The sequence below is a fragment of the Mus pahari genome, chromosome 2 (genome assembly GCF_900095145.1).
Source record: "Mus pahari chromosome 2, PAHARI_EIJ_v1.1, whole genome shotgun sequence".
In the NCBI taxonomy this organism is placed as follows: Eukaryota; Metazoa; Chordata; class Mammalia; order Rodentia; family Muridae; genus Mus; species Mus pahari.
Window position 1 is genome coordinate 67,101,170 of NC_034591.1, and position 24,412 is coordinate 67,125,581.

The following is a 24,412-nucleotide window of genomic DNA, read 5'->3' on the forward strand; positions in this document are numbered from 1 at the left end:
TCCAGTGATGGGGCACACACTTAGTCCATACATCATACATATATCTAAGCCTAGCGTTTGTCAGGAAGTACTGGGGCCGCCACGATCAGTGGGCGACACCAGTAAACAAATAGTCACATAAAATATAGTGATGCAGATCAGTGTGGCGGTGAGCCACTCAGAGTCGGGTTTACGTGACTGCGGCCTACGGGAGAAACTGGCCCCTTTTTATCCACGCATCCTATCCTGACACCTGTAAAGGGCGCGCTCAGAACGCGCCGGATGCTTAAGGAAATGCAGGAGTAGATGGTTGGTTATTTGGATGAACGATTGTTTGCACCTGAGCATGCGCAACCGCAAGCCCGACAGGATGTAGCCGAAGCCAGGCGAGTGCCTGAACCTGAGGAGCTAGAGGTGTGAGGGACGGAGCAGTAAAGGAGAACCCCGCCACACCCCCTGAAGCCACGCCCCAGGCACAGCGCACTCTGGGAAGTGTAGTCTGCGCTTGCGTCGTTACCGCTGTGAGGCTGGGGGCTGCGGGCGGAAGCGAGACCACCCCTCCCGGGATGCGAAGCGCCGGACCGACCCAGACGAGCCAACTCTGCGGTTCTCGGTGTAGCGAGTTCCCCGGCCCCGCTTCCTGTCGTGTAGAACTGGGCCGCTGTCCCCGAGGGTCTCGAGGGTCTCGGTGCAGCCTCCAGCCAGAGCCGCACCGGAAGCTGGGTGGGCCAGGGAGTCGCGAAGCTGAGTTCCGCCATGGCGCTCCAGGTAAGACGAGCCGTTGCGGACCGACGGACGCTGCGGTCGGGTTTCTTGGTGCAGCGCGGTCCCCGGGGCAACAGGCCCGGGAGGATCCGTCACCGCCGACTTTGAGCTCTGGTGAGCCGATCAAGGTCGGCCAGTGCCCAGATTCCCTAGCCAGAAGTCTAGGGCTTTCCCCTTCTCCCAGGACACACGGACCTGGAGCTTTTTTCTACCTGGGGAACTCATTCCTTTGGCTTTTCAATACAAGATCGTGAGAGGGTGTGCACAATCGAAGCCTCAGCAGGTCTTGGGGGAATAACTAAATCTGACATTTATTTTTGTTAAGATACGGAATCCCGGTGAGTTGGGCCGGAAAAGTGGGGAGAAAGAAAACAGATCGAAGTTAATGCTGGTAAAATATGTCAGTCCCAAAGCTGAAGAAGAGCCCCATCAGCTGTTGTGGCCTAGGTACAGTTTCGGTAGGATCGTAGGCTGTGAAGATGCCAGGGCAGTTGCTGCACTGCCTTCTGGGTAAACACCCAGAGTCAGATGTGCAATTTTGGTGTCCACAAGCTTTGGCCAGACTTAGGCAACTGTGTTGAGATCGTGGCTGGACATCACTAATACCCCACAAGAATCTCAAGAGAAACGATAAGCCAGGTAAATGGAACATTGTCTGGCCTGCAAGCGTCTTTTTTAGTTATGGCTAACAGGTAGCCCAAGACTCTTGCTCAGATACACCCACTGGCCCCATCCTAGAGTCTGCTTATTTGGGTTTTCTGTTCTGTAGATGAGGGAATTGGACCACGGATCTCTCCAACCTGATGTTCAAGGAAGAGTATTAACGTACTGCGTAGAGAAGATGATCAGGCATGGTCTCTGAGAGTACAAGGTCCCAGTCAAAGGGAGAGGGGCAGAGAAGGTCTGAGATCTTTCTGTTCAGTGTGACAGGGGTGAGAGAATCATATGGGTGTGTGCACAGTCTACAGTTGGGGACAGTGAGTGGCAGCCATGGTACAGGGTCTGACCCTGGTAGCCTGAGGCATGCTGGGGCAATGGAGCTGGGCTGACACAAGACTGAGTGCTGAAACTGGAATTTCATACAGAGACTGACACAGTAGAGGCATTTTCTTAGGAAGCCCAACATGGGAGTTATGAGCAAGGAGATTGATCATCTACAGTGGTCCTAGTTAATCCTGGAAGGTTTTCTTCTGATGATTGGGCAGAGGTCCAAATGGCAAGCCAGTGGTAGCTGTTCTCCTGAAGTTAATCTCCCCATCACTTTGTCTCTTCCCCTCCTTCCCCACTCCCTGTCCTCCATGCACACTCTCTTCCTTTGGTTTTTATTTATTTTTTTGGAGACAGACTTTCATGTGGCTGAAGATGACTTTGACCTGATTGATTCTCCTACAACGGCCTGAATCATAGGCATGTGCTACCATATCTGGCTTTGTGTGGCACTGGGAACTTAATTCCAGCTCATGCCAGGCAAACACTTTACCATCTGACCAACATCCCCAATTCGGCTTCTTCCATTTGGGAAAGCTCTGGAGGGAACATCTCTCCACTCACAGCAAGTTCCCATCCACATCAAAACAAAGCACTGTCCGTGCGGATTGCCTTTTGAGGCTAGGTTGGAGAGAGGCCTGGAAAATATTGCAGGCAAAGGCCTAAAGGAGCTTGATATATTTAGCCTTGAGATAAAGAGCCACCTATGCTGCCCCCCAGAGTCAGGAGCGGTGTATAGAAGAGCCTGAGGTGGTAAGCAGTGTCCTGTAAATGGAGACTAGGCAGATAGGCTTGGCTATAGTGGCACTAGTCACAGCATTTATGCTAGGTTTATTGTAGCCTATAGTAGTTAATACTGTCTGTACAGTATCCTATGGACTAGGATATGATCCACTAGTACAGATGAGTTTGCTAACGCTCAGATGGGGCAATCTTCAGATTTGGCTGGAGTCCCATGACTAATATGTGGTAATTCCATGCACCTTAGGTTGTGGTTCTCAAAAGGACTGACTTACACTAAGCAGGCCCACAAAAGACTAATAGAAATGCTGTGTGTTTTGACAGTATCCTCCGAATTTCATGTATTAGGAACTTAATGCCTAGTGTCATGTTTATGCTTTGTTGGAAAGTCATTGGAGTTGATGGGTGATTGGGGGAGTAATATTGTTTAGAAGGCCTTTCTGGCTTGCTTTCTCTGTTTCCCCATCAAACTGTCATGTACGATACAATGTGGCAGGGAGGCCCTCAACCAGCATGGCCCCTTGACCCTGAATTTCCCAGCATCTGCAACTGTAAGAAGTCAATTTATTTTCTTTATAATCACCCTGTCTCAGGTATTCTGTTGTAGTAGTTGAAGCACAGGGAGGAGGGAAACCAGGTGCTTACTTCTGTGAGCAATGACGCTGACAAACTGAAAATGCACGCAGATACAGTTGTTGCAATATCCTCCCACCTGTCTTCTTTCTATTTCTATGTTAAAATACCTAAGATGGGTCACTTATAAAGAACAGATTTTGGCCGGGTGTGGCAGTGCATGCCTTTAATCCCAGCACTTGGGAGGCAGACTCTCTTGTGAGTCTAAAGCTTGCCTGACCTACATAAGTTCCAGGACAACCAGAGCTACAACAGTGAGGCTGCTTCTCAAAAAGCAAACAGTAACAAACCAGATTTTTCCCCCCACAATTGTAGCTGCTGAAAAATCTAAAGTGTAGGGCGAGGAACTGGCTCCTGACAAGGATTGCCTTAATGTGTGGTTAGCTGCTTTTCTGGTTCTGACCACAGACCCAACAGAAGTATCTAAGAGAGGCTAGGTTTACTATGGCTCATGTTTTTCAGGGGGTTCAGTCGTGGTCATTTGACCCCTGTACTTGGGCAGAACATCGTGGCAGCAAAGTGTGTATTCTCTAAGTCTTGATGATTAGGAGATAGGGCGTTTGATATGAGGGAACCAGGAGTAGTATACCCCAAAGGGCCTTACTCCAGTGATATATTAGGTCCACTTTGTAAAGTTTCTATAGCCTCCTAAAATCATTCAGCCAACAGGGAACAAGCTTTTAAAACATGAGCTTGTGAGCACCAGGAGATTCTTCACATCCAGTAGCACTGTTGTCCCACAGTGGAAGGCAGAAGGGCTGAAGAGCATGTGTAAGAGAGGAAGGAGAAGCTAGCCCCATCTTGTTATCAGGGAATTACTTACCCTAGATAATGGCCTTAACCTATGCATAGCTTAATCACTCTCACCTATAGTGGACCCTGCATGGAAAGCCAGGTGCTAGTGCAGAGCTGTCTCATAAGCACACGTGCTGGACAAGGTTGACAGCTGTGGTGGCCTGAGCCATGCTGCTATTTAGGAGGAGTTCTGCTGTGTGGGCCATAATACACATGTCATGTGGCCAAGGCCGGAGATCCGCAGCAAGACTTTCCCTTTTGCTGAACTCAGTCTGTAAACTCACGCTATTCTGTGGGAGCACCCTTCCTTCTGTCAGGGTCTGGAACAGTTGGCCAGTTCCAGCTCTTAGGGTTGCAGGCCCCATTGGGTTGGGTCTTCATGCTGCCGTGGCTTGGCCACTCTTTCCAGTGATTCCCTTAGCCATCGCAGTGAAAAGGTCGGATTATAAACGGGCTTCTATTGTTTTAGCTTTATGGTACCTTCTTGATGGTGAAACTTCTCTGGTCCCCTGTAGTTGTCTACTAAGTGCATGAGGTGGGCCATGTCCCTACATCATAATTTACATGACTTTTAAAGGGTACAAGTGTTCATCACATCAGCATCTGTACATGTTTAAAGTGTGGGAGTAAGACATGGATATTTGGTCTGTAGGAGGCACACATATGCCCATTTGGACCCTGAGCCGTTATGACAGACCTGGGAGTCTGCTCTCAGCAGCTTCTTCCCACTTGCCAGCCCCCGTGGTTCCCAGGCATTGACTGCTAGGATACCAGAAGAGAGAGGGGGAAGAGGGCAGCACCAGAAGGGACCAGAGGACAGAGCTGTGGCAGAGATGCCAAAGGGGAGGCTAGAAAGTGATGGGTAGAATACATGGGCGAGGGAGGTGTAAGATGGCCAAGTGTAATGGGGTCCTGTGGTAGGGGCCCCCAAGAACATCTGAGGCTTAGAGACACCTGTGAGGATTCAGGCTCAGCGGGTAGTTAGCTCCATAGCTGTGTCCATGACAGTGGAAAGACATCTTATAAATCCAGCAATCAGCAAAGGGTCTTTCCGGTGACGTTAGAGGACATTTAAGGGCAGGTTCACAGAGGCCTCCAGTGCAATCACCAAGAAGCACTTAGCTCACCCAGCATGATGTTGAATGACCCATGTAGAATGTCCACTGTGGGAATCTTGCCAGATTCTAGACCCAGGATTGTTAGTGAGAGCGGGTCACTAAGTCTGCTAGCACTTGACCCAGTTGCAGACACCTAGAAAGAAGGTGTGTTTTCAGCACAAACTGTATCACACAGATTAGCCTCTGTAGCCTCTTTGTTCCTTCGTGGGTTCTTTTTCTCGCGGTTTATCCCCCTTCTGTTTCACCTGCTCACTAGATAGGAGAGAAAGGATTGAGGGGAGACAGAGACAGAGACCTCTAAATCTAATTTCTTTCCTTTTGTTTCTTCTTTTACCCTGCTACCAACAAATGTCAACCAAACCCCTGATTGACCACCAGCCCCACCTATCTGGCAGAAGCATGCCTCTGCTAAAGCACAAGGCAAATCACAGTCAGCTGCTTCGGAGCAGCCCCATAGTCCTACACCTGGGATTAAAGCAAAGATATATTCTTAAAATTCTTCTTCTTCTTCTTCTTCTTCTTCTTCTTCTTCTTCTTCTTCTTCTTCTTCTTCTTCTTCTTCTTCTTCTTCTTCTTCTTCTTTTTTAAAAAAAAGAGACCAAAATTCCAGAATTCTCACCACTGGCCTCTGTGTTAACCTCTAACTGGTTAGGTAGAGACCCTTTCGAGATGCACATTTCCAGGTGACTGCCTGGGGCCTCCTGGTGCTAGATTCTTTGAAGGGCAGCAGTGTCATGCCTGCCTTGTTGGCTCTTAAATACAGAACCTAAGATTGTCCACATTTTGCGTGCTAGGAGGCCAACAGAAATGCAAAATGGCTCCCATGTAGAGGTTTGTGGAATTTCTGAGATGTTCCTAAGGGATAGTGGCCATAGTGGGCCAGAGCCACAAGTTAAGCCTGGGGAGAGAGGCTGCTGGGTTGCCCGGCAGGCACAGTGAGCCAAGAGGCAAAGGACACTGCCTCTGATCCCTTCTGGGCTTCTGGATGTCAGCAGTCAGTGGAGATGCTGTCCCTGGCCAGATGTGTGACTGGAGCCTAACTACTTCAAAAAGTGAGGGCTCTGGGTGCATTGAGTCTGTGTATGCACATTAGTGGCTGTCAGCTGTCAGGAATGACAGGCAGAGAGATGGCAGGGAGTGGATGACAATGCTGCCAGTATGTAGCAAAGATAGTTTTTAAAATCAGTGACACAAATGCATGAAATAGGCAGTAGAGTCTCCTCTGCCTTATTAGAAGTGTCGCCATTTTCTTTACGATTCCTTCCTGCAAATCATGCTTGTTTCTAACCTAGATGGATCCTTAATTTTACATTCTGTTTGTGTTATTTGCATGGTTAATTTCTGCCATAATTGAAGCTCGTGCCTATCAGATGTTGGTCATTGTCCGAGTTTTCATGGCTGTTTTAATGATGACTTTTAAAGTAAGGGCTTTTGCTTTCATCTTACAAAGCTGCAGGAAGCAGGTGAGCATAGTAGCTAAAGGTGTTGAGTGTGGATGTAAAGAAGTGTTTCCTGAAGGCTTCTTCTGAGCAGGTCCCTAAGGACCACACTACAAGCTTTCGATGCTAAGTGGCAATACTGGGAGGGCTGGGGAGGTGGATCTGTTAGACTGCAGCCTTGAGGACTTTGTGGACCTCACCTCTGCTGCATGCTTCTGCTGCATGAGCCTGGTGGTTGGTGTCACAGCTCTCCGCAGTGGAATTGACCAAGGCTGTACCAGGGTTTGTGGACAGTTGAAGCCATGAAGGGCAGGTAGGACTGGAAAAGTGGAGGTGGGTCCTCCTGCCCAACAGTTAGGAACCTGGACCCACACTGGAGCTGAGATCAGGGGCCCAAAGCATAGGTCAGGCCTCTGAGTGCCTGGCCCGCCTGCTACCTGGCTGGCAGGTGGAAAGGGGCCGTCATCTCTAGATATTCAAGGCTTCCTGAGGTTTTTGTTGCTGCCCTCCCCCTGCCTTTTGATGGTGTTTAATTTCTGACGTAAATTATGTCATCCCTGCAGAAGAGCATTAAGTGGGATTTTTTTTTTTTTTTTTTTGCTATGTGGGTTGATTAACCCCAGTTCAGAAATCTAAGATGGAAAATGCTCCAAAGGGCAAAGCTTTTGAGCACTGTGATGCCACGTGTGGAGAAGTCCACATCTGAGCTCCTTTAAACATTTGTAGTCAAAATACGGCATACCAAAAACACTGTAAAAGTTACCATCAGCTAGGTATATACAAAAGAACACAATTGAGTGTCATCTCTAAAATAACTCATTATGTACATGAAAACACTCAAAAACAAATATTCAAAACGCATCTGACCCCAGGAATTTGGGGTAAAGAATACTAGACCTTGGCAGTTTTTATTAGCTGATGTCCCCTTTCAATGCCACAGTGCTGGGCCTCCAGGTCCTTGGACATTCACTTCTTAATTGACAGAGCGGATGTGGGGCTTGCCTGCATACTTAGGAATGTAGTTTCATCTTTCCAAGTTACACCCATGGTGACCTTGTTTCTGAAAGGTTGCTGGCAGCACATCACCCTGTGTACCCAGCTAATCCCACCACAGTCCCAGTAACTGTTCCTCCCAGGCCAGGCCCCACCCCCTTCTGCACTGCCTGTTCCCAGTGTCTGCCAAGAGACCCATGTAGCTCGCTGAGTTCTAAGGGACAGTTTGGGTGGGCCTTGTTGGCATGGTTGCAGCCAACCCCCCCGGAGACTGTACCCACAGGTGCCCATCAGCTTCAAGGACTTGGCCGTGCGGTTCTCTGAAGAGGAGTGGCGGCTCCTGCAGGAGGGGCAGCGGGAATTCTACAGAGACGTGATGCGGGAAAACTACGAGACGTTGGTGTCTGTGGGTGAGGTCCTGAGGCCTCCAGAGTGTGGGTTGCAGGGACAGAAGAGGGTAGCTGCTCTTGAGTCAGGAACCCCTGGCTCTTCCAGGCCTTGGTTTCCTCGACTGTGAATGGAGGAGTTTAGGGGAATGTTCAGAGCTTGAGGCTGCCCAGGGCCGCATTTTCCTTTGATACTTTGTTTGTTTCCGTGAGCTAGAGTGGGGGTCTGGGTACAAGGCTTTAGGGGTATGTGGTCTTTTGACTTGATGACCACACACACATATATGGAAAGCTATACATAGGATAAGCAGTATCTGGGCCATCGCGTGACTGCGGGAGGGTAAACACCACTCCGTCCCTGGTGTAACTGTTCCTTCTTTCCCCAGGGACCTCTGAGCTGCTTCCTCTCTCTGCTTTCCTGTCACCTGCAGAGGCTGGAGGAGCCACATCAGGAGAGAGCCACCAGGATAAGGGACAAAAGTCCCATTTGGAGCATAGTTCCCAGGGTAGGTCCTCCCAGTAGTCTTTGAGCACTTCCTCCTAGTCATGGTTTTGAGCTCCTAGGTTCTGCCCGTCAAGTGACACTTTGACTTGAGCTAACTCAATCCAGGACTTCTTGAGTCTTGTCCCTTGCTGCTCTGGGTTGGAGACTCATGTGGTCTATTCTGTAGAGAAATGCTAAGAATAAAACCTGAGGTCATGTCAGGGAGAACCGCTGCCTTGGGCCCCACTCAACACCCCCAGAGCCAGCCTACAGTTTACACAGTAGAGGTGGCACACGGGGCCCAGGTAAGGGAGAGAAGGCCGAAAACCAGACAGACTGCGGGGCCCTTGAGTATTACCGTAGAAAGAAAAGAGACAGGAGGAACTACTGGGATCTACTGGGCAAGAGCCCTCCTGAGTCCAGCACGCCCTTCTCAGCCATTTGCTGTCTGTGACTGAGAGGGTTCTTTGAGGAGCTGGGTGACTGAGCACATGGCTCACACACCTCCACAGGAGAGCAGCCTCAGCAGAGCCTACACCTCACCGCATTAGTGCAGCTGGTGAAGGAGATTCCAGAGTTCTTGTTTGGAGAAGTGAAGGGTACGGAGGACTACTCCGAGAGTGGGAGCACCAGTCTGGATGGGGAGCAAACGAGCCCCGAGGGTAAGTCCCGTAAGCTGCGTGAGTAACCTCACTACAGTCACAGTGCTGCGCATGGATGCCTTCCAGCTCTGCTCGCAACTGTATGCTCATCCTCTCAGCTTCTGGGACCTGTTGGGTACGGGAACAGCTCATGCCTTTTCTTGGTGTTCTCCTGTGGGTCCAGCCACCTGGGGATCCCTCCCTATTGCCTTGCACTTTGCATGGTGGTGAGCAGTATGTTCGTCCCTAGTAAGCAGATGGAGAACAAGAGAGGAGCTGAGCTTTGTCCTGATAACCAATGGGGCCTAGGTCCTATGGCCAGCCTTTGTTTGTCCTGCTTCACAAACTGGTCTTTCCCTGTCTACCTGGTGAGCTCTGTACTGACCTCACCCTTGAGCATGACCTTCTACCCATTGTAGCCCCCTTTAGTTAATGTTGGATAACGTAAGAAGGGAGCAGAGCTGGGCAGTGGTGGTGCACGCCTTTAATCCCAGCACTTGGGAGACAGAGGCAGGAGGATTTCTGAGTTTGAGGCCAGCCTGATCCACAGAGTGAGTCCCAGGACAGCCAGGGCTACACAGAGAAACCCTGTCTCGAAAAACCAAAAAAAAAAAGAAGGAGACAGAGGTATAGAGCAAACTTGGCTTTATACTCAGTGCTCTCTTCTTTCCCAAGACTTAGCCAAGACCATGCACTGTAAAGTTTCAGAGCTCAGTAATGGCAGTGTGCAGGTCACTGGCTTCTGGTGGTTGTTAGTGGAACATGACAGGGAAAACACTGATAGTGGTAATGTTAGGACAACTTACCAGTTGGCATCTTCTCCATCTCCCAACAGTAGCTGTGGTTGTGGAAGCTTGCCCTCCCCGAGGCCTGCTCAATTCTCTTCCGGAGAGCCCTGCAAGCCACCCCAGCCTGGCCACCACACCCACAGGCAGCTCAACGTCCAGTGGCCTTCCTGGAGACTGGGCACACGGAAGCCCCTTACCTGCTAGTGAGTCTGATCTACTGTGTGCAGAGACACCCGGCATTGTGAAGGCCTAGCCCTGGAACTCTGGGCTCTTTTCACTTTCTCAGCCTCAATTTGCTCTGTAGCTAACTGGAAACAGAGGTCTCTAGATACTAAGAAAATGCACTTGGCCTCTGGTCTACAGACTATGTGATATAATGCTTAGCTCCAGATGGCCTGGCCCTCATGTTGATCGCTGAGGACTATATATGCACACAGGGAACACTGAGCAGTTCATAATGTACAGGCCGTGCAGGTCGGATTCTCAGCCTGTCTCAGCAAAGCTAGCAACAGGGAAGCAATGCTGGTCACTAGAGTTTCTCTGGGGTCTCATTTTGTCTTTCAGAATTCTTCCAAATCGTACTTGTATGAATGTTTTGGTTTTTTTATTTTTGGTTGTAAGCATAGCCTCTAGTGGCTGAGCCATCCTCCAGTTGTGGTGTTTTAATTTAGAATAGTTAAGGGAATAAAGATTAAAAAGGACATTCCCCAAAAATGTACTCCAGTTAGCTGTTGTTCCATGTGCCATCCATCTTACAGGAATCACATAGGAGTCATGAGTACAAGCCTCCTGTGCTGTAGCTGTTGCCTTCATCGGCTGGGCTAGATTCACAGACTGGGGTCAGAGAGAGTCTGGAAGCATTTGGCATGAACCAGTCTTAGTATTTACAGCTAGACCAGAAGGAAAGAGGAAACGGTCTCCAGCCCTCCTGGGACAGATCTTCCAAAGATGGCCCCAGCCATCTTTGTTTAGGATTTGGGTGACTCTCAAAATATTGGAGAGTTAGAGTGGCCTATTCTCTAGGGAGACTCCAGGGTGTGATTCTATCCCTAACATGGCCTTGTTGGTGTTTTGCAGTAGGAACAGATGATAAGCCACTGTCTATAGAGAAGGAAGGTGTAGGAGCCTCGGGAGAGACCTCCATTCATTCCACTCAAAGCCTGGGCCAGAGCAAGAGTTACCTAAGACAGGAAAGAGGCAGCATGGGAACAGGTAAGAGGCTGCCTGTCCCTGAGGTGGAGCAGCCTAGAGCTGAGTGGGGTCAGTGAAGGTCATGTCACTCACCCAGCTGAACTCCATGACGCCTATAAGGTGGTTCTCAACCTTCCAGTGTGACTCTTTAAATAATTCCTCATGTTGTGGTGACCCCCAATCATAAAATTATTTTCTTGCTAGTTTATAACTAATTTTGCTACTTTTACAAATTATAATGTAAATATCTGATAGGCTAGTCCCAAGGAGGTTGCAACCCACAGGTTGAGAACGATGCTATAAGATAAGCCTTGTGTGTTTGAATGGGTGGTTCGCAGCTTCCCAGAGATGGTGGAGAGAGCTGAGGATCTCATGCTGCCTGTCAGGACCACACTGACCTTAGCTACCTTGTACATGCATAGGAACCCTTCCTGAGAACAGTCCATTGCAAGGCCTCATCAACTGTTTGAAGGACATCCTTGTGCCCAGACCCCAGCACCGGGGGACGGCCCTGGACTTGCCGCCTTCTCTCCCTGGCTTGAGTGTGTTGAAGCAGACGGGAGCTGAGGTAGAGGCTGGGAACCTGCCCTGCCCGGGTGAGTCCCTGGGTACCTAGCCTGCCCAGGCCAAAGTCTCCAAAGTCCCAGAAGGTTCAGATTGCCATTCATAGCTATTACTATGCTCTATCTGTCTCCCATGATGTGACCACTGTGGGTGATCCTGTGGCCCTGCACTCAAGTATATGAAGCCTAACGGCTCTTTCAAGGATAGCAGCAACAAGCTTGATCCTGTTTAACTAGCTGTTCTCTGGTCCTTCTAATGTGGGACTCTGAGGAGAACTACTTCTGTTAACATGAATCAGGTGTCAGTGGACACTCTGGTCTGCCTGAGATTTTCCTCAAAAGACTGCCAAGCTTTGAGTCTTGGTCTTGCATCTATAGAGGAGAGCTGTTCCATCCTCTGGCTTGGAACTCTAATGTATGAACATTAGAATGTGTCTGTCAAGGCCTAATATGCCTTGAAGCTAAGTTGTAGTCAGAGGTCTGAAAATTCCAGCCACTCCTTCAGTTTCCACCCTGAACGATAGCTGTGTCCAGGTGCTGCCCACGTGGAAAGTCTACAGGTCCTAGTTTCTGTCCCTGTGATGCTCAGACAGCGCCCAGGACAGTCCTTGTCTGTCTGTCAGGAGACTGAGGATACTGAACTTATGTGAGACAACGTGCCTTTTCTCTTAGTGAAGACAGAGGCAGCATCCGGGGATTGTCCCCTTCAGGGCCTGCTGAACTGTCTGAAGGAGATCCCAAAAGCCCCAGACCGGCGTCCCAGCCCCTCAGGAGCATCAGACTTGCAGCTGCAGGAGGACCCAGGGAAAAGGCATCCTGGAGGTAAAGGCTGCGCACTGACTAGTGGGGGTGGGGGCGGATGTAATGTGCTTGTTTTCCCTGCTCTGAGTACAGCTTTGTGGCCCCTCAGAACAAACCTGATGCCCTGTAGCAGCATGGTAGTCAGAGGACCCGGTATTGGATTTCATCACTGTACAAAGAGCAAAGCAGTGGGAGATCCTTAGTCAGGGCTCTTGTTATAGGAGGTAAAAGTACCAGAACCATCTACAAGGGATACTGGGGCAGTAGAGAGATGAGCTGGAGGGCTAGAGTTGTGACACAGTAGACTATAATTGTGACTGGAGTTTCCTGTGTTCAGTCTAGGTGCTATGACTGGAGGTCGGGGATCCTAGCACGTGTATTTGGGCTGAGATTTGTCAGTTCATCAATAAACTCGTATTCCTCAGAGCACAGCCTCGGGAGCTTGGAGAGGCTTGAGCCAAGCCTGCTTCATGAGAAGCAAAATCTGACTTGTTGCTAACCAGGGAGGGAATTCATTTTTAAAATCTCTTAGAAAGCTCTGCAGCACCCAGGGCTGGGAAAGGTGGTGCTTATACCCAGAGCCAGTGACTGCTGTGCAAGTAGAGGAGCCTTGAAGTCCCTTGTAACCCTATAAAGAGGAGCTTCTCGGGACTTAGGGAAGTCCAAGCCTGAAATCAAGGCTCCCCAGCAATCCCCTCTCCCACAGGGATGAGACACCTCCAGACTCCTCCTCCCCACCCTAGTCATGAAGCTGGCAGTATGCTTACCACAGTGAAGGTAGAAGATGGCTGGACCCAGAGTCCCCCGGTGCCAGCATCCTGCCAGCTTAGCAGGCAAGGCTACAGCTCCTCCTATTCCACTGGAGACAACAGAGAGGTCCGTGTGCCCCGCTGGGGCCCCATGACTCTAGGTAAGTTCTGGGTTATCTACCCACATAGTCCAGTGGGAATGAGTTCCAAAGCCCACAGGAAAGTACCCGCTTCTCTTCCAGCCAAGGAGCCTTTTCCCCACCTCTCCTCCCAAGCTGTTACACTGTAGTCCATGTTCTTCATCCACGCCCATGTGCAGGCAGCCCTCTGGTTTCAGGACCTTCCTTTTGCAGTGAGGTCCTGGCTATAAAAGCTGGCCTCTGCATGTGGATGGCTGTTCCACCTTTCTCCTCAGAGTTGGGGTCAGCTTCATTCCTTCTTCAGAAGCAGAAAACACATTCAAAGTTCCTCACTGGGGGTTCTGCTGCTTATCAGGTCCTGGGAGCCTGCTATGGAAGCAGGCTGTGGACGGGCCAGCCGGCCAAGGGCCAAGCTGGGGTCTGACAAGCAGGCCAGAGCCCAGCAGGAGAAGATGATAAGGTGGCCTCTCTTGTCCAGCCAGCAGGGCCTCAAGCTCACCCCTAGAAGCTCTGGAGGCCTGTCTAAAGGGCATTCCCCCAGGTGGGTCATCGCCTCTTCAGTCACTAGCCATCTCATGGTCCAGAAGTCCCCAGCCAGGGGATGCCGGGTCTCAGAGGTTTGAGCTACAGCAACAAGGATCTCACAGTGAAGGTACTTGGGCCTGGGTTGGCAGATATTCCGGTGTGCACCGGGGGGAGATGCTCGTCATCATCCTCTCTGGGCCTCCTCAAGTACATGTCCTTCTTTTCATGCCTTCCCCCAAATAGCTGTCCAGGTTTGCTGAGAGCCAATGCTACCACCCACTTTCCCTGCTCTGAGGACTTCTTATTCCCAAGAGTACTTGCGGGGGTCGGAGAGGGGGTACTAGGTAGACTTTCCATCAGTGCCATAGGAAACCCCGGAAGCGGGAGGGGACCTCTGGGCTGGGTGTCCTGGTGCCATATACTCTAAGGCCCAAGGATTTCTCCAGCAGGCCATGACTTGACCCAGTTATTCTTCTCTCTGCAGAAGCTACAAGGGAGCCACTTCTGCCTCTGAGCTTGCAGGGCTACATGAGAGAAGGACCTGGGATTCAACCCTGTGGATCCCAGGGTACCCCTACCAGCTACTCCTCAGCCAGTAGCAGTGATGGGGATCTAGATTTCAGGAGCCCCAGGAGCAGCCAGGGGCAACGGCTTGGGAAAGGTGAGCTGGTCCAGCTGGTGGTGTAGTCCTCTGGGAAGGAGTACAAGGTCCTTGTCCACTATTACCTCTGCTCTAGCACCCAAAGAAGAACTAGGGATTCAGACACAGAAGCAGACCCAGGACTTGACTTGGCAGAATGAGAGGATCTGTTGTGGTGACTTAGCTCAGAGGGGATAGGACAATGACTGGCCATGTGTCCTTAAGTTCCCTTATAGTAAATACTTCCCTATTCCAGAAAAAGAAGTGTCTATAATACTAATTGACCTCCAGCTTAGGGGAAATAGAGTGAAAACCACAGAAGACTGCCTTCAGAGTTGTGCACAGCATCATGTACCTCCCTGGGCCCTGCCAAAGGAAGTCTGTCTTGGGAACTTTGGTTTTCTGGGGGTTTTTTTTGTTTTGTTTTTTGTTTTTGTTTGTTTGTTTTTTTTAAGATTTAATCTATATATGTGAGTACACTGTTGCAGTCTTCAGACACACCAGAAGAGGGCATCAGATCCCATTACAGATGGTTGTGAGCTACCATGTGGTTGCTGGGAATTGAACTCAGGACCTCTAGAATAACAGTCAAGTGCTCTTAACTGCTGAGCATCTCTCCAGCCCAGACTTGGGGATTTTAGAGAACTCTCGCAGCATCTACCTTTGCCTTCCCTCTTGGAACAATCATGTCTGCCTTGTCCTGTGTTGAATACCCAGTTCATCTGCCCATCTGTGCCCTGGACACATCTGTTGCTAATGGGAAGACCTAGAAATGTAAAATTGACATCTGCATCGGTGACATGGCACCAGCAGCTTAGAGAGTGACTCGTTTTAGTTTCCCCTGACGAGTTAAACCAGCCTGCCAGGGCTTCCTTCGGGCATTGTGGATGACTGTGGAGAGCTCCGTTTTCTCACAGTCCCCAGGCCCATACCTACCAAGCTCCTGATTTATGTGGCTCTAAGTCAGCAGCAGGATCAGTGTCAAGCTTGGCTTGTAGCACTGCCCAGCTATTAAAGCAGCAGAGCTGACACTGAAGACAAACACCAGCTGAGTAGATCACATGTTCATGTGTGTCCTATTCTTGTCTGATCAAAGATTCTGCGGGTTTTCCAAACACTGCTTGATCGGGACAGGATGGCTTTCTTTGCTTTTGTCTGGCACACACGTCGAAAAGCTGTGTAACATTTTGCTGCAAGTTCAGGAGACTTCTTTCCTTATGGAGCCTGCTTTTTTCTCTTCATGAGTCCTTATTGAGGCAACCCCTCCCCTCCCCAGCCCTACCCCTTACCCCACACCCACGGTATACAATCCAAATGCCCTTCAACTCTCAGCCCCCCACCCCCACCCCTGTGTGTGTATCATGGCATACATATGGTAGAAGACAACTTGCAGGAGTCAGTTCTAGATTTTCCAACACCATATTGTTCTGGAGATCCAACTCAGGTACTCAGGCTTGGTGCCAAGCACCTTTGTCTGCCGTGGCTTTTACTTCTAAGCTGTGCAATGCTGCATTAGCTCCACATGCCACTCTCTTGCTTACAACCTCTGCCCGGGTCCAGAGTACACAGGAGGTGCCTCACAAAGGGACACGGCCGATGCTGTCTATTGACCTTATTCCTCTAGGACCTCACATGATCCAGTTCATATTATTTGCATAAGACCGTATGAGTAGGAGTGCTGTCTGCAGTGTGTCTGAAACTTGTGGAAAAGTTGGACTTCCTATAACTGATGTCATACTGAGAGGCAGGTTCCAGGGATTCACAGAGCACTGGCTACTCATCATAGACTATTCATGTTTGACCTTACAGGCTATCCACCAGGAAGCTCTCCACTCCAAGGCCTGGAGAACTGCCTGAGAGAGATCCCTATTCCCAGGCCACAGGCTGCCTGGCCATGCTCCTCAGCTGTCAACAGGGGATTGAAGAGAACAGAGCCCAGGAACTGGACTGGAGACAGAGAAGGTAACAAAATGGTATTTGTGGGTGCTTGAGAGAAGGGCAGTCGCTCCTATCCTACACCAGCTTTGGCAGCGGCAAACAGCCCTCAGATCTCAGCTGAGCTGAGAGAATGCTCTGAAACAGGCTTGGCCAGAGCCCTGAGGCAGACAGTCAGATGAATAGTCACTTCCCAACAGTGCAGGAGCAATAGGCAGAGTGCAAAGACCAGGGCGTGGAGGCCCAGCACCACTGTCTGCTGTTCCACTGAGCCAGAGCTTTGCTGACCAAGTGTTCTGACATGGCTGTATCATGCCATGCTGTCTGGGCACTGAGTTGTATACCTCCTGAGATTCCATATGGCTTGGGTTGGTGCAGCGACCAAGCAGGGCCATTCCCACATCTGAAGCTTGTGTGCTAAAATCCTGGCAGTGGCAGAAATTCTGTCCATTCTGTGGCAGGATGAGGTACCATAGGACTACCGGGACTCTTCTCATTAAAACAGGACTGAGAGGTGAGGCTTCTGAGCCACCCCACCTCAGACAGCGTCCTGGAGAAGTACCCAGCAGGAGTCTGCATCGAGACAGTCCACAGACCTGTACTCCCACCTGCCACCAAGTGACCACCAGGCCAGGAACGTGGCAATGGCCACAAGAGGGTGAGCTACCTTCAGGGTATACGTCACAGTTTCCCTCCAGTTAGTTTTTGTCAAGCCAATAGCCTTCCCATTTCTATTTCTGTCCTATCTTCCTTCCCTTGCACGGAACATAGAAGCAGACAGAAAGAATAGGATGCTGTTTCGTCTACCTGTTGGGGGTCTCTGCAGTGGAGATGCTGCTGGTATTGAGGGGTCCACCTGTTGTTGACTGTGGGTGGCTCTAGCAGGACCGTGCTAGTTAGCCTTTACAGTAGGTAGAAGGTTGATAGTTAGTTCATCAGTGGTCCTCAGTAAACCGCCAGCTCTTGCATGGTGCTGAGGAGAGGGGCTGCTAAGAAGTGGGTTGGCAACCGGCTACCCAGTAGGAAGGGCTGCTGAGCTTGCAAGACTCAAGACCTAACTGAAACCTGATCAGGAGTTCCACATCTTCCAGGAACTTCCAGAAAGTTCTGAAGCTCACTTAGCCAGGGACATGGCTAGCTTCTGGCTTCTCTGCCTATGACCAGGAAGTAAGTTATTCAGGATCCTCTAGAGCCCAGCCAGGGTGTGGCTGAGCAGAAAAAGACAAATCCTAAGTGCCTGGCTATCCAGACTGGTGCTGTCAGGTACCAGTCGGTGAACTCTCCTTTGTTTAGAGACAGCCACCACGCCCTCCCCTCTGCACCGCCTGGAGAACTCTCTGAGGGGGATCTTGCCCGTGAGGCCCTTGCGTTTCACCTGCGTGACTGGCCCTGGCCCCAGTCCCAGCCCCTGCTCCAGCTCCAGCTTCAGCAGCTCTGATGGAGAAGACCTGAGACCAGAGCCTGCGTTTTGGCAGTCACCCCTCCAGCGTGAGTCTGCTGGCGTGGGGTGGGGGTGGCAGGAGGCTGCTCTTTGGGGTGCCTGTCAGAACTCTGATGCTAGCTTACTTATGACACAGAGAAAGACCAGCCTCCCTCCTGTAAGGACCCTGGTCGTCTGTGCCCTGTCTCTGGCGCATCTCCAAGAGTCAACAACAATAGCTGTCTTGCTGAAGACGCTGAGAGAACAGAGCCCAGGGACTGCAGCAGCCTCAGTGCAGGTGAGCCTGGAGTCTCCCTGGATGACAGCCACAGGTCCACAGTGAGCCAGGGGTCCAGACTTCAATCTCTGAGTTCCACTGTCAATTTGCTGGCTCTCATTAAAATGTTCCTCTAAATTTGTATGCTTTACAGCCTGTAAAGCTGAGCCAGAGAGAAAGTGAGCATGAGTCAAGAGCTGTGTTCTGTTAGGGAGAGCTCGGTAACGACTGAATTATATGCATATTACATATATGTTATATATGCACAGTATATATATTCATTAGTATAAGCACACATGCATATGTGTACACACATATACACCATGTAGTATGCAATAATATTTGTAAGACTTGACAATTTTAACAAAAGAAGTATAAAAGTGATCTTTTTCATTGGTAAAGCGCTTATCTAGCATACATTAGGCCGTGGGTCTGATCGCCAACATCACATACACAGTGAGAATAGAAATTTTAAAATTGGCCCGGAAGTGTAGAAATGACATCTGGTGTTACAAGCCACTTTACTCTCCACCTGAGCTGTGACCTTGGGACCCAGACTTTGTTTCTACAGGAAGAGCAGAAGAGAAGTCCCACCCAGCCAGAAGAGAAGATGGTGCAGAGCGGCCATGCCAGCCTGGCCCTGTGACCAATGCCGAAGGAGAAGGAAAAGGAGGTAGGGGCCAGGGAACCATCTTCAGAGGCCGCTCCACTCGCAGGCTCTGGCTGCCACCTGTGCGGGGCTCAGGATGAGCCACATTCCTCACATTTCCTTCTAAGACACCAGGGATTTCGTAGGAAATGACAGTGGATCCCCAGCATCTTGCATCTGACTTATCATTGTTTCAGAGTTGAGAATTTTTCACTGGGTGAGGGTAGGAGTGGGGGTTGTGGCTCCTCAGAATGTCCCCATGTTGAAGTGGTGCTGACAGAGCAATACCGCCCTAATCCCCAGTGCTGTGTCCTTTCTGCAGTGACAGCTGGGCACCTGTGGCCTGCCCCTCAGCTGGAGGAAAAGCCTGAGCCCAAGGAGACTGAAGATGCCAGGGGCCTGGCGCCTGGACGCAGACAGCCCAGTGCTGCAGGTGAGCCGCTGGCTCTTCCAGCGTTTGCTGTACTTTAGAGGCCTCTGGGAGAGTCAGAATCAGGTCCGGTCCTAAAGAAGTAAACGCGCTCCGAGTTCCTTGCGCCATGGTTAGGAACGTCTTACACTGAAGCCACTCAGTACATGGCTCATTTCAGGGTTTTCATAGATGTGCACAGGATCACCTTTTAGAGGCATTGACGAGCATCTGGAGTGAAAGTTTGGGTTTGAAGGAACTGAACCCTGCACTGTTGAGTGACCCAGCTAACGTCCGACACAGAGCACAGGCTTCTTCACATTATACATTGCTCCAGGGACCCACAGTGACACCCAGCAGGGTGATGTCCCCGTGTCCTGATGTGTGCGGGACTCGAGTGTCACATGCGGTTATTTGCGCTTATACCTGTGCTGGGTACCTTCTGTGCCTCTGAGCTTTGGCTCCTCTGAGAAGGCAAGGCCTTGGTGCCCTGGCCGCCCTTCAGCTGAAGCATCAGACCACATTCTTACTTCGTTTTGTGGTGGTCGTTAGTTTCTGTTTGAGACTAAGGCTCACCAAGTAACCCAGGCCACCTGGGACACGTGATCCTCCTGCCACAGTTTCAGATTCTTGCTTTAATTTAAAAACTTGGTGAGACGAGATGTGAGTCCCTGGGCCACTCAGGCCGTTGCCTAGGCTCCTGCAAACAGCAGATCCCTCTTCCATTCTGGGCCAAGGGGGTGAAGAATGTCAGGGGCCCTGACTAGCACCATATTGCCTGGGGTGAGACCCACTCAAGGCATGTGGGACTGAAGAATTAGACCATTTTGGGGAAAAAAAGGAACTTAAGATTAAATTCTCTGGAAACCAGGCCTTATGGGGCAGGATACTGACTACACTAAAGAGGTCTCTGGGGCTGGAGAAAAGATCCTTACATCTAAGCACTCTTACCCACCCTTCCTCTGGTTTTAGCCAGGACCCAAGGGAAACTGCTCTCTGGGGACCCTCCGGAGTCACCTAGCAAGTCTCCCCTTCCCACAACTGTCTTGTCAAAATGGTCACCCACTTCTCTTCAGCCACCGTGCCCCTGTGGCAGGTCCTTGCAGCAGGAGCTGCATAACCTTGGTACTGCTCTCACGGACAAGCTAGACCGGCTTGCAGCAGCCTTGGCAGGCCTGACTCAGGAAGTTGCAACCATGAAGACCCAGATGGATCAGCTGCGAAGGCGCCCACGGAGCCTTGGACCAAAAGGTCAGGGTTCCTGGCGGTTGGCCCTCCCCCAGAGACCCCGCTGGGCAAACAGACTGGACCACAGACATCTACCCTACTGGAGACAGAAGGGCCCCACCAGGCCCAGACCAAAGATCCTGCGGACCCAGGCAGAAGGCTGCAAGACTGGTGACCGCCCAGGACTCTCTAGAGGGAAGGGCAATTTGGTGCCTCAGCTGCCTCCAGAGGCTTCCTTGGTAGAATCTTCCAGGCCCACCTGTAGTTCGTCCCAGCAGATCTCCTCTAGGCCTGGAGGCCACACTGTGCTGACTGCACAGCCTCCTCTGGAGCACACTGGATGCCACCAGAATCCCCTCTCCCCTTCAGTGCCTACTTCTGTGCAGGTCCCCCTTGTGGCCTCACCTGCAACCAGTGCAGACACAGAACCTCCGGCTGCTAGAGTGGCAGCCATCGGCATTCCAAACCAGCCCAAGGAACCTGATGGCCTGCTAGGGGAAGCCCTCAGCAAAGACCTCTGGGGAGGTGACCACAGGGATCCAAGGTGGGGGGCCCATTAACTGTGCTGTTTGTCTGCTCAGCCTTGCTGGAGATTCTGGGTGGCAGGGATGTCCTGATGGGACCCTCTGGAGTCCAGCCATCCCAGGCTGTCTGCTTTCCAGGGGTTATATCTTCCTTCTTACCTGTTCAACCAGCCCTCTCATTGCTGCTGCAAGTCTGGCTCTTTGCCTCAGCTGTGCCAGGCCTCCATGGTGTCTGCATAGAGCCACGATAGAGGCATTCCTCAGCCGTACCTCTGGCTTTCTTGGCTCAGGTTCAGTCAGTTACTCTTCCTCCTTGGCAAAGCCATCTAGGACCAGGTGGGTGTCATGCATACCGCATGTGCACAGAGCCAGCTGCAGAGGGCACCACAAGGGCACCTTAACCTGCTCCTGATCTCAAGAACGATACATGGCTAGCCTTTGTCTGTCTGTGGACTGAGCTGAATTTACCCACATAGATTCTAAAATTAAATGTATTAGTTGCTAAGTAAAGGCCATTGGGTTCTGTGCTCAGAGGGGACAACACTCTGGCATGGTTGCCTGGATTGTCACTAGTACATTTGAACTAGGCAGCTGGTGTTCCCCTCTTCGACACACACCTCATGAGAACTGAGCATGTGTAGTACAGCTGGGGACAGAGTGCCACAAGGCCTCTGGGGAGAGGACTGCGCATGTGTCGGTCTCCTGGACTTAGTCTGGGCAGCTTAGATCAGGGGTCCCAAATCTCGGGCCTGCCAGGCTTGGTTCTGCAGGGGACATTTGGCTCTGCGGGGGCTGTTTTCATGCTCACATGCCATCTCCTGGGAGTTTTTTCTCTCAGTGCCCTCATACCAGGACACAGGATGTTTTAAGTGGCGCCCATTTTCATTTAAACTTAAGAACATCACATTCTGAAGTGCTGGGGTGGGGGGCACTTTCCCCTAGTGCCCGGTGTCAGCCTTTTCACATCATGAGTGTTGTCATCCAGAAAGTTTACATTCAAGAACCAGACAGTTGAGATTTAAAAAAGAAAAAAAGTCGGGAAAAAAACCCTGTTTTCAGTATTTTACAAGTTTGTGTTGGGTTGTGTATATCACATTCCTCAGCTACATGTAGGTTAGTGGGCTACAGCCCGGCTGTGCCTGTTAGGATTGAACATAAACAGGGAGGGGAGTACCATCTAGCTCATAACACACACCCAAGACCTCGGCCAGTCTGGGCTGACTAGATGTCACTCCATCTGCTTCTGCCCTGGGGAGATGCTTGGCGCTCTGCCACCGCTGGCTACCCTGGATTTACTCACTTTGTATCCCTCAGGGTTGTCCCTTTTGAACCTAAGGCCTTTCAGGAGCTGTCTATACCCATAGGAGCTGGGAAGGCCAGCGCCTGGGGCTGCCTGCTGAAGCTAAGGGTGACATGGCCCTGTCCTTGACAACCACAAGCAGTTTCAACCACAAGCTACTTTACCCTGTGACACACTAAAGTAGTGGTCCCTGGAGATATCCAGGGCTAGGCACCCCTCAGGTAACCATGCCTAGGGTGAGTGTGGATTAAACAGACACAGCCACAAAAGAGAACAGGTCTTAGAGCAGTGATTCTCAATCTGTGGGTCACAAAGGATCCACCCTTTGAGGATCACATATCAGATATATTACATTTTGTAACAGTAGCAAAACTTGTTATAAAGTAGCAACGAAATCGTTTTATAGTTGATGGTCACCTGGTTGTAACATTAATAAGATTGAGAACTGTTTTAGGGACTAAAGCACTCCCCAAGAAGTCTGCCTAGACTAATGTAAGCTGTGCACAGGACATTGCCTGGAACAAGTCTAGCTCACTGCCTTCATGTGAATCAAGTGGCTGCAGCTTCCGCTTGAAAGGAACGGCAGCTGCAGCTCCAGGCAGTGGGGCAGGGCTGGTGCTTCTAGTGCCTGTGGGCAGGGATAAGACCCGGGTCCGGAGCAGAGAAGAAGCGTTCAACTTCATAATCCTACTTGGAAGACGTGGGTAGTCTTAAACTGGGGACTGGTCAGGTATCCCTGGCTAGGACCGGAACTTCGTCCTTTCTCTTCTAAACATGAGACCATGCTATAAGTCAGTGAAAGGGATGGCATGTCTGTCTACCTTGCTAACAGCCAGCACAAGTGACCAAACAGCATTGTAGGAGAGTTGCCAAGGCCTGTCATCTCCTGGGTGGTAAGTGCTTCCCTTGGCTGTGCCTGCTTAGAACAAATAAAGGCAGTTGGGACCGAACTCAGCGTAAGTGATTCAGATCCAACTGGACAGTCATAACAGGTTTAAAGAAACATTTAGTCTAGCGCATGGGCCACTGAGTGAACCCTATGGATTTCTATGGTGTCGGCTATGTCACCACTACACCACTGGAAGGTCTCGAAGGACCTGCTACTGTCACAGCTGTTAATCAGCCTTCTGGACTCACTGGGTCCTGTTCCTGACAGGACAGTTCTGGGACAACCTGTTCAAACTCAGTACAGGTTTGCTGGCCAGGAGTTAAGGACCAGAGTTCTATCCTCTTACTGATCTGGGAAGTGGCTATAAGCCACACCTGAGTGGGGACTTCTTCCTCATATCACCCACAGGGCTAAGAGGGTGAGTCCTGCTCACTCTGCAGACTGATGGAAGGCTGAAGGAGGTAGGCGGCCCCAGGGACCTTCAGTGACCTCCGGCCATACCCTGCAAGTCACTGTTCACCCCTGGAGCATCTCCCACTGGGGCAGACTTGGCTCTGGACTGGCTTCTCTGGATCCTACATGTGGCCCTGTAAAGTTGTGGGATTGCAAGGCTTCCCCTCCTAATCCATCTTGCCAGTTCCCGGTCCTGGAGGCCTGCGCCCATTTACACGGTGTTGGTGGCTGGCTCATTCACAGTTGAACACACCTTCACACTTAGCTCTGCCCCACTCAGTCGCGCCGGCTGACTGGGTTTGGTTTTGGTTTCCTTCCTTCCTGTCTTGTGTTGGATTGCCTGTGGTGGGTCTTATTGTTTTGTTTTAATTTTTTTCATATTCATTCCACTTCTCCCAAAGAACTAGAAGAGAAAACATCTGAATTCACAATTCTATTTGTAAGATTTCAGTATTTTCTCAAATTAATAAAACAAATTAGGGTAGAAGCTGAAATTTTAAACAAGCTGATTAACAAAATTCTCTCGATTCCTGAATGTAAACACACTGTACCATAAGACTGCTGTTTCCACCAATACACAGAACACTTGGAAATTAACCTAGTTGACTAAGCCCTAGAGCAAATTTAAACATTTAAAAGTATTGAAATTGCACACTTTACCTTCTAGGATAGAGTTAAATAGCAAATCCCAGACATTTTTATATATTCAAAAAAATAATGATTATACTATCAAAACTAACACAAGGGACTAGCCTGTGGTAAAATACCAATGCAAAAAGAAAACACAAGTAACCAGTCTCAGGAATGGAAAGGTCATTACTGTAGATGTTATAGACAAGATAATACAAAGAACTTTTTGCTAAGACCATAAAAATTAAATCATAAAACACAGTTCTAATATAGAAAAAGAAAACCTGAGTAGTTTTATACCACTGAGAAAGTTGTTAAACATCTACAGAAGAAATCAAGGG

General features: G+C 50.2%; 1 protein-coding gene across 5 annotated transcripts; it reads left to right on the forward strand.

Moving 5' to 3' along the window:
- The first annotated feature begins 459 nt into the window (after window positions 1-459).
- Krba1 (KRAB-A domain containing 1) lies at window positions 460-23,684 on the forward strand. 5 transcript variants are annotated; one of them, XM_029535024.1, is made up of 18 exons: window positions 460-747; window positions 7,721-7,860; window positions 8,223-8,342; window positions 8,833-8,982; window positions 9,797-9,952; window positions 10,827-10,961; window positions 11,363-11,536; window positions 12,176-12,325; window positions 13,011-13,214; window positions 13,672-13,845; window positions 14,203-14,379; window positions 16,168-16,320; window positions 16,799-16,951; window positions 17,587-17,781; window positions 17,871-18,011; window positions 18,547-18,663; window positions 18,962-19,072; window positions 20,021-23,684. In XM_029535024.1, exons 2-18 carry the CDS (start codon window positions 7,827-7,829, stop codon window positions 20,833-20,835), a joined length of 3,159 nt encoding a protein of 1,052 aa, XP_029390884.1. In that variant the 5' UTR covers window positions 460-747; window positions 7,721-7,826; the 3' UTR covers window positions 20,836-23,684. The 5 variants fall into 5 exon arrangements, with proteins under 5 accessions (XP_029390884.1, XP_029390879.1, XP_029390881.1 ...); XM_029535019.1 differs by having other exon boundaries at window positions 7,734-7,860; XM_029535021.1 differs by having other exon boundaries at window positions 7,734-7,860; window positions 18,562-18,663.
- Window positions 23,685-24,412: the final 728 nt, after the last annotated feature.

Coding starts and splice junctions, on each gene's coding strand:
- Krba1 (XM_029535019.1), top strand. Junction 7,861..8,222: donor CGAGACGTTGGTGTCTGTGG/GTGAGGTCCTGA, acceptor TTCTTTCCCCAG/GGACCTCTGAGCTGCTTCCT. Junction 13,215..13,671: donor CTGGGGCCCCATGACTCTAG/GTAAGTTCTGGG, acceptor TCTCTTGTCCAG/CCAGCAGGGCCTCAAGCTCA.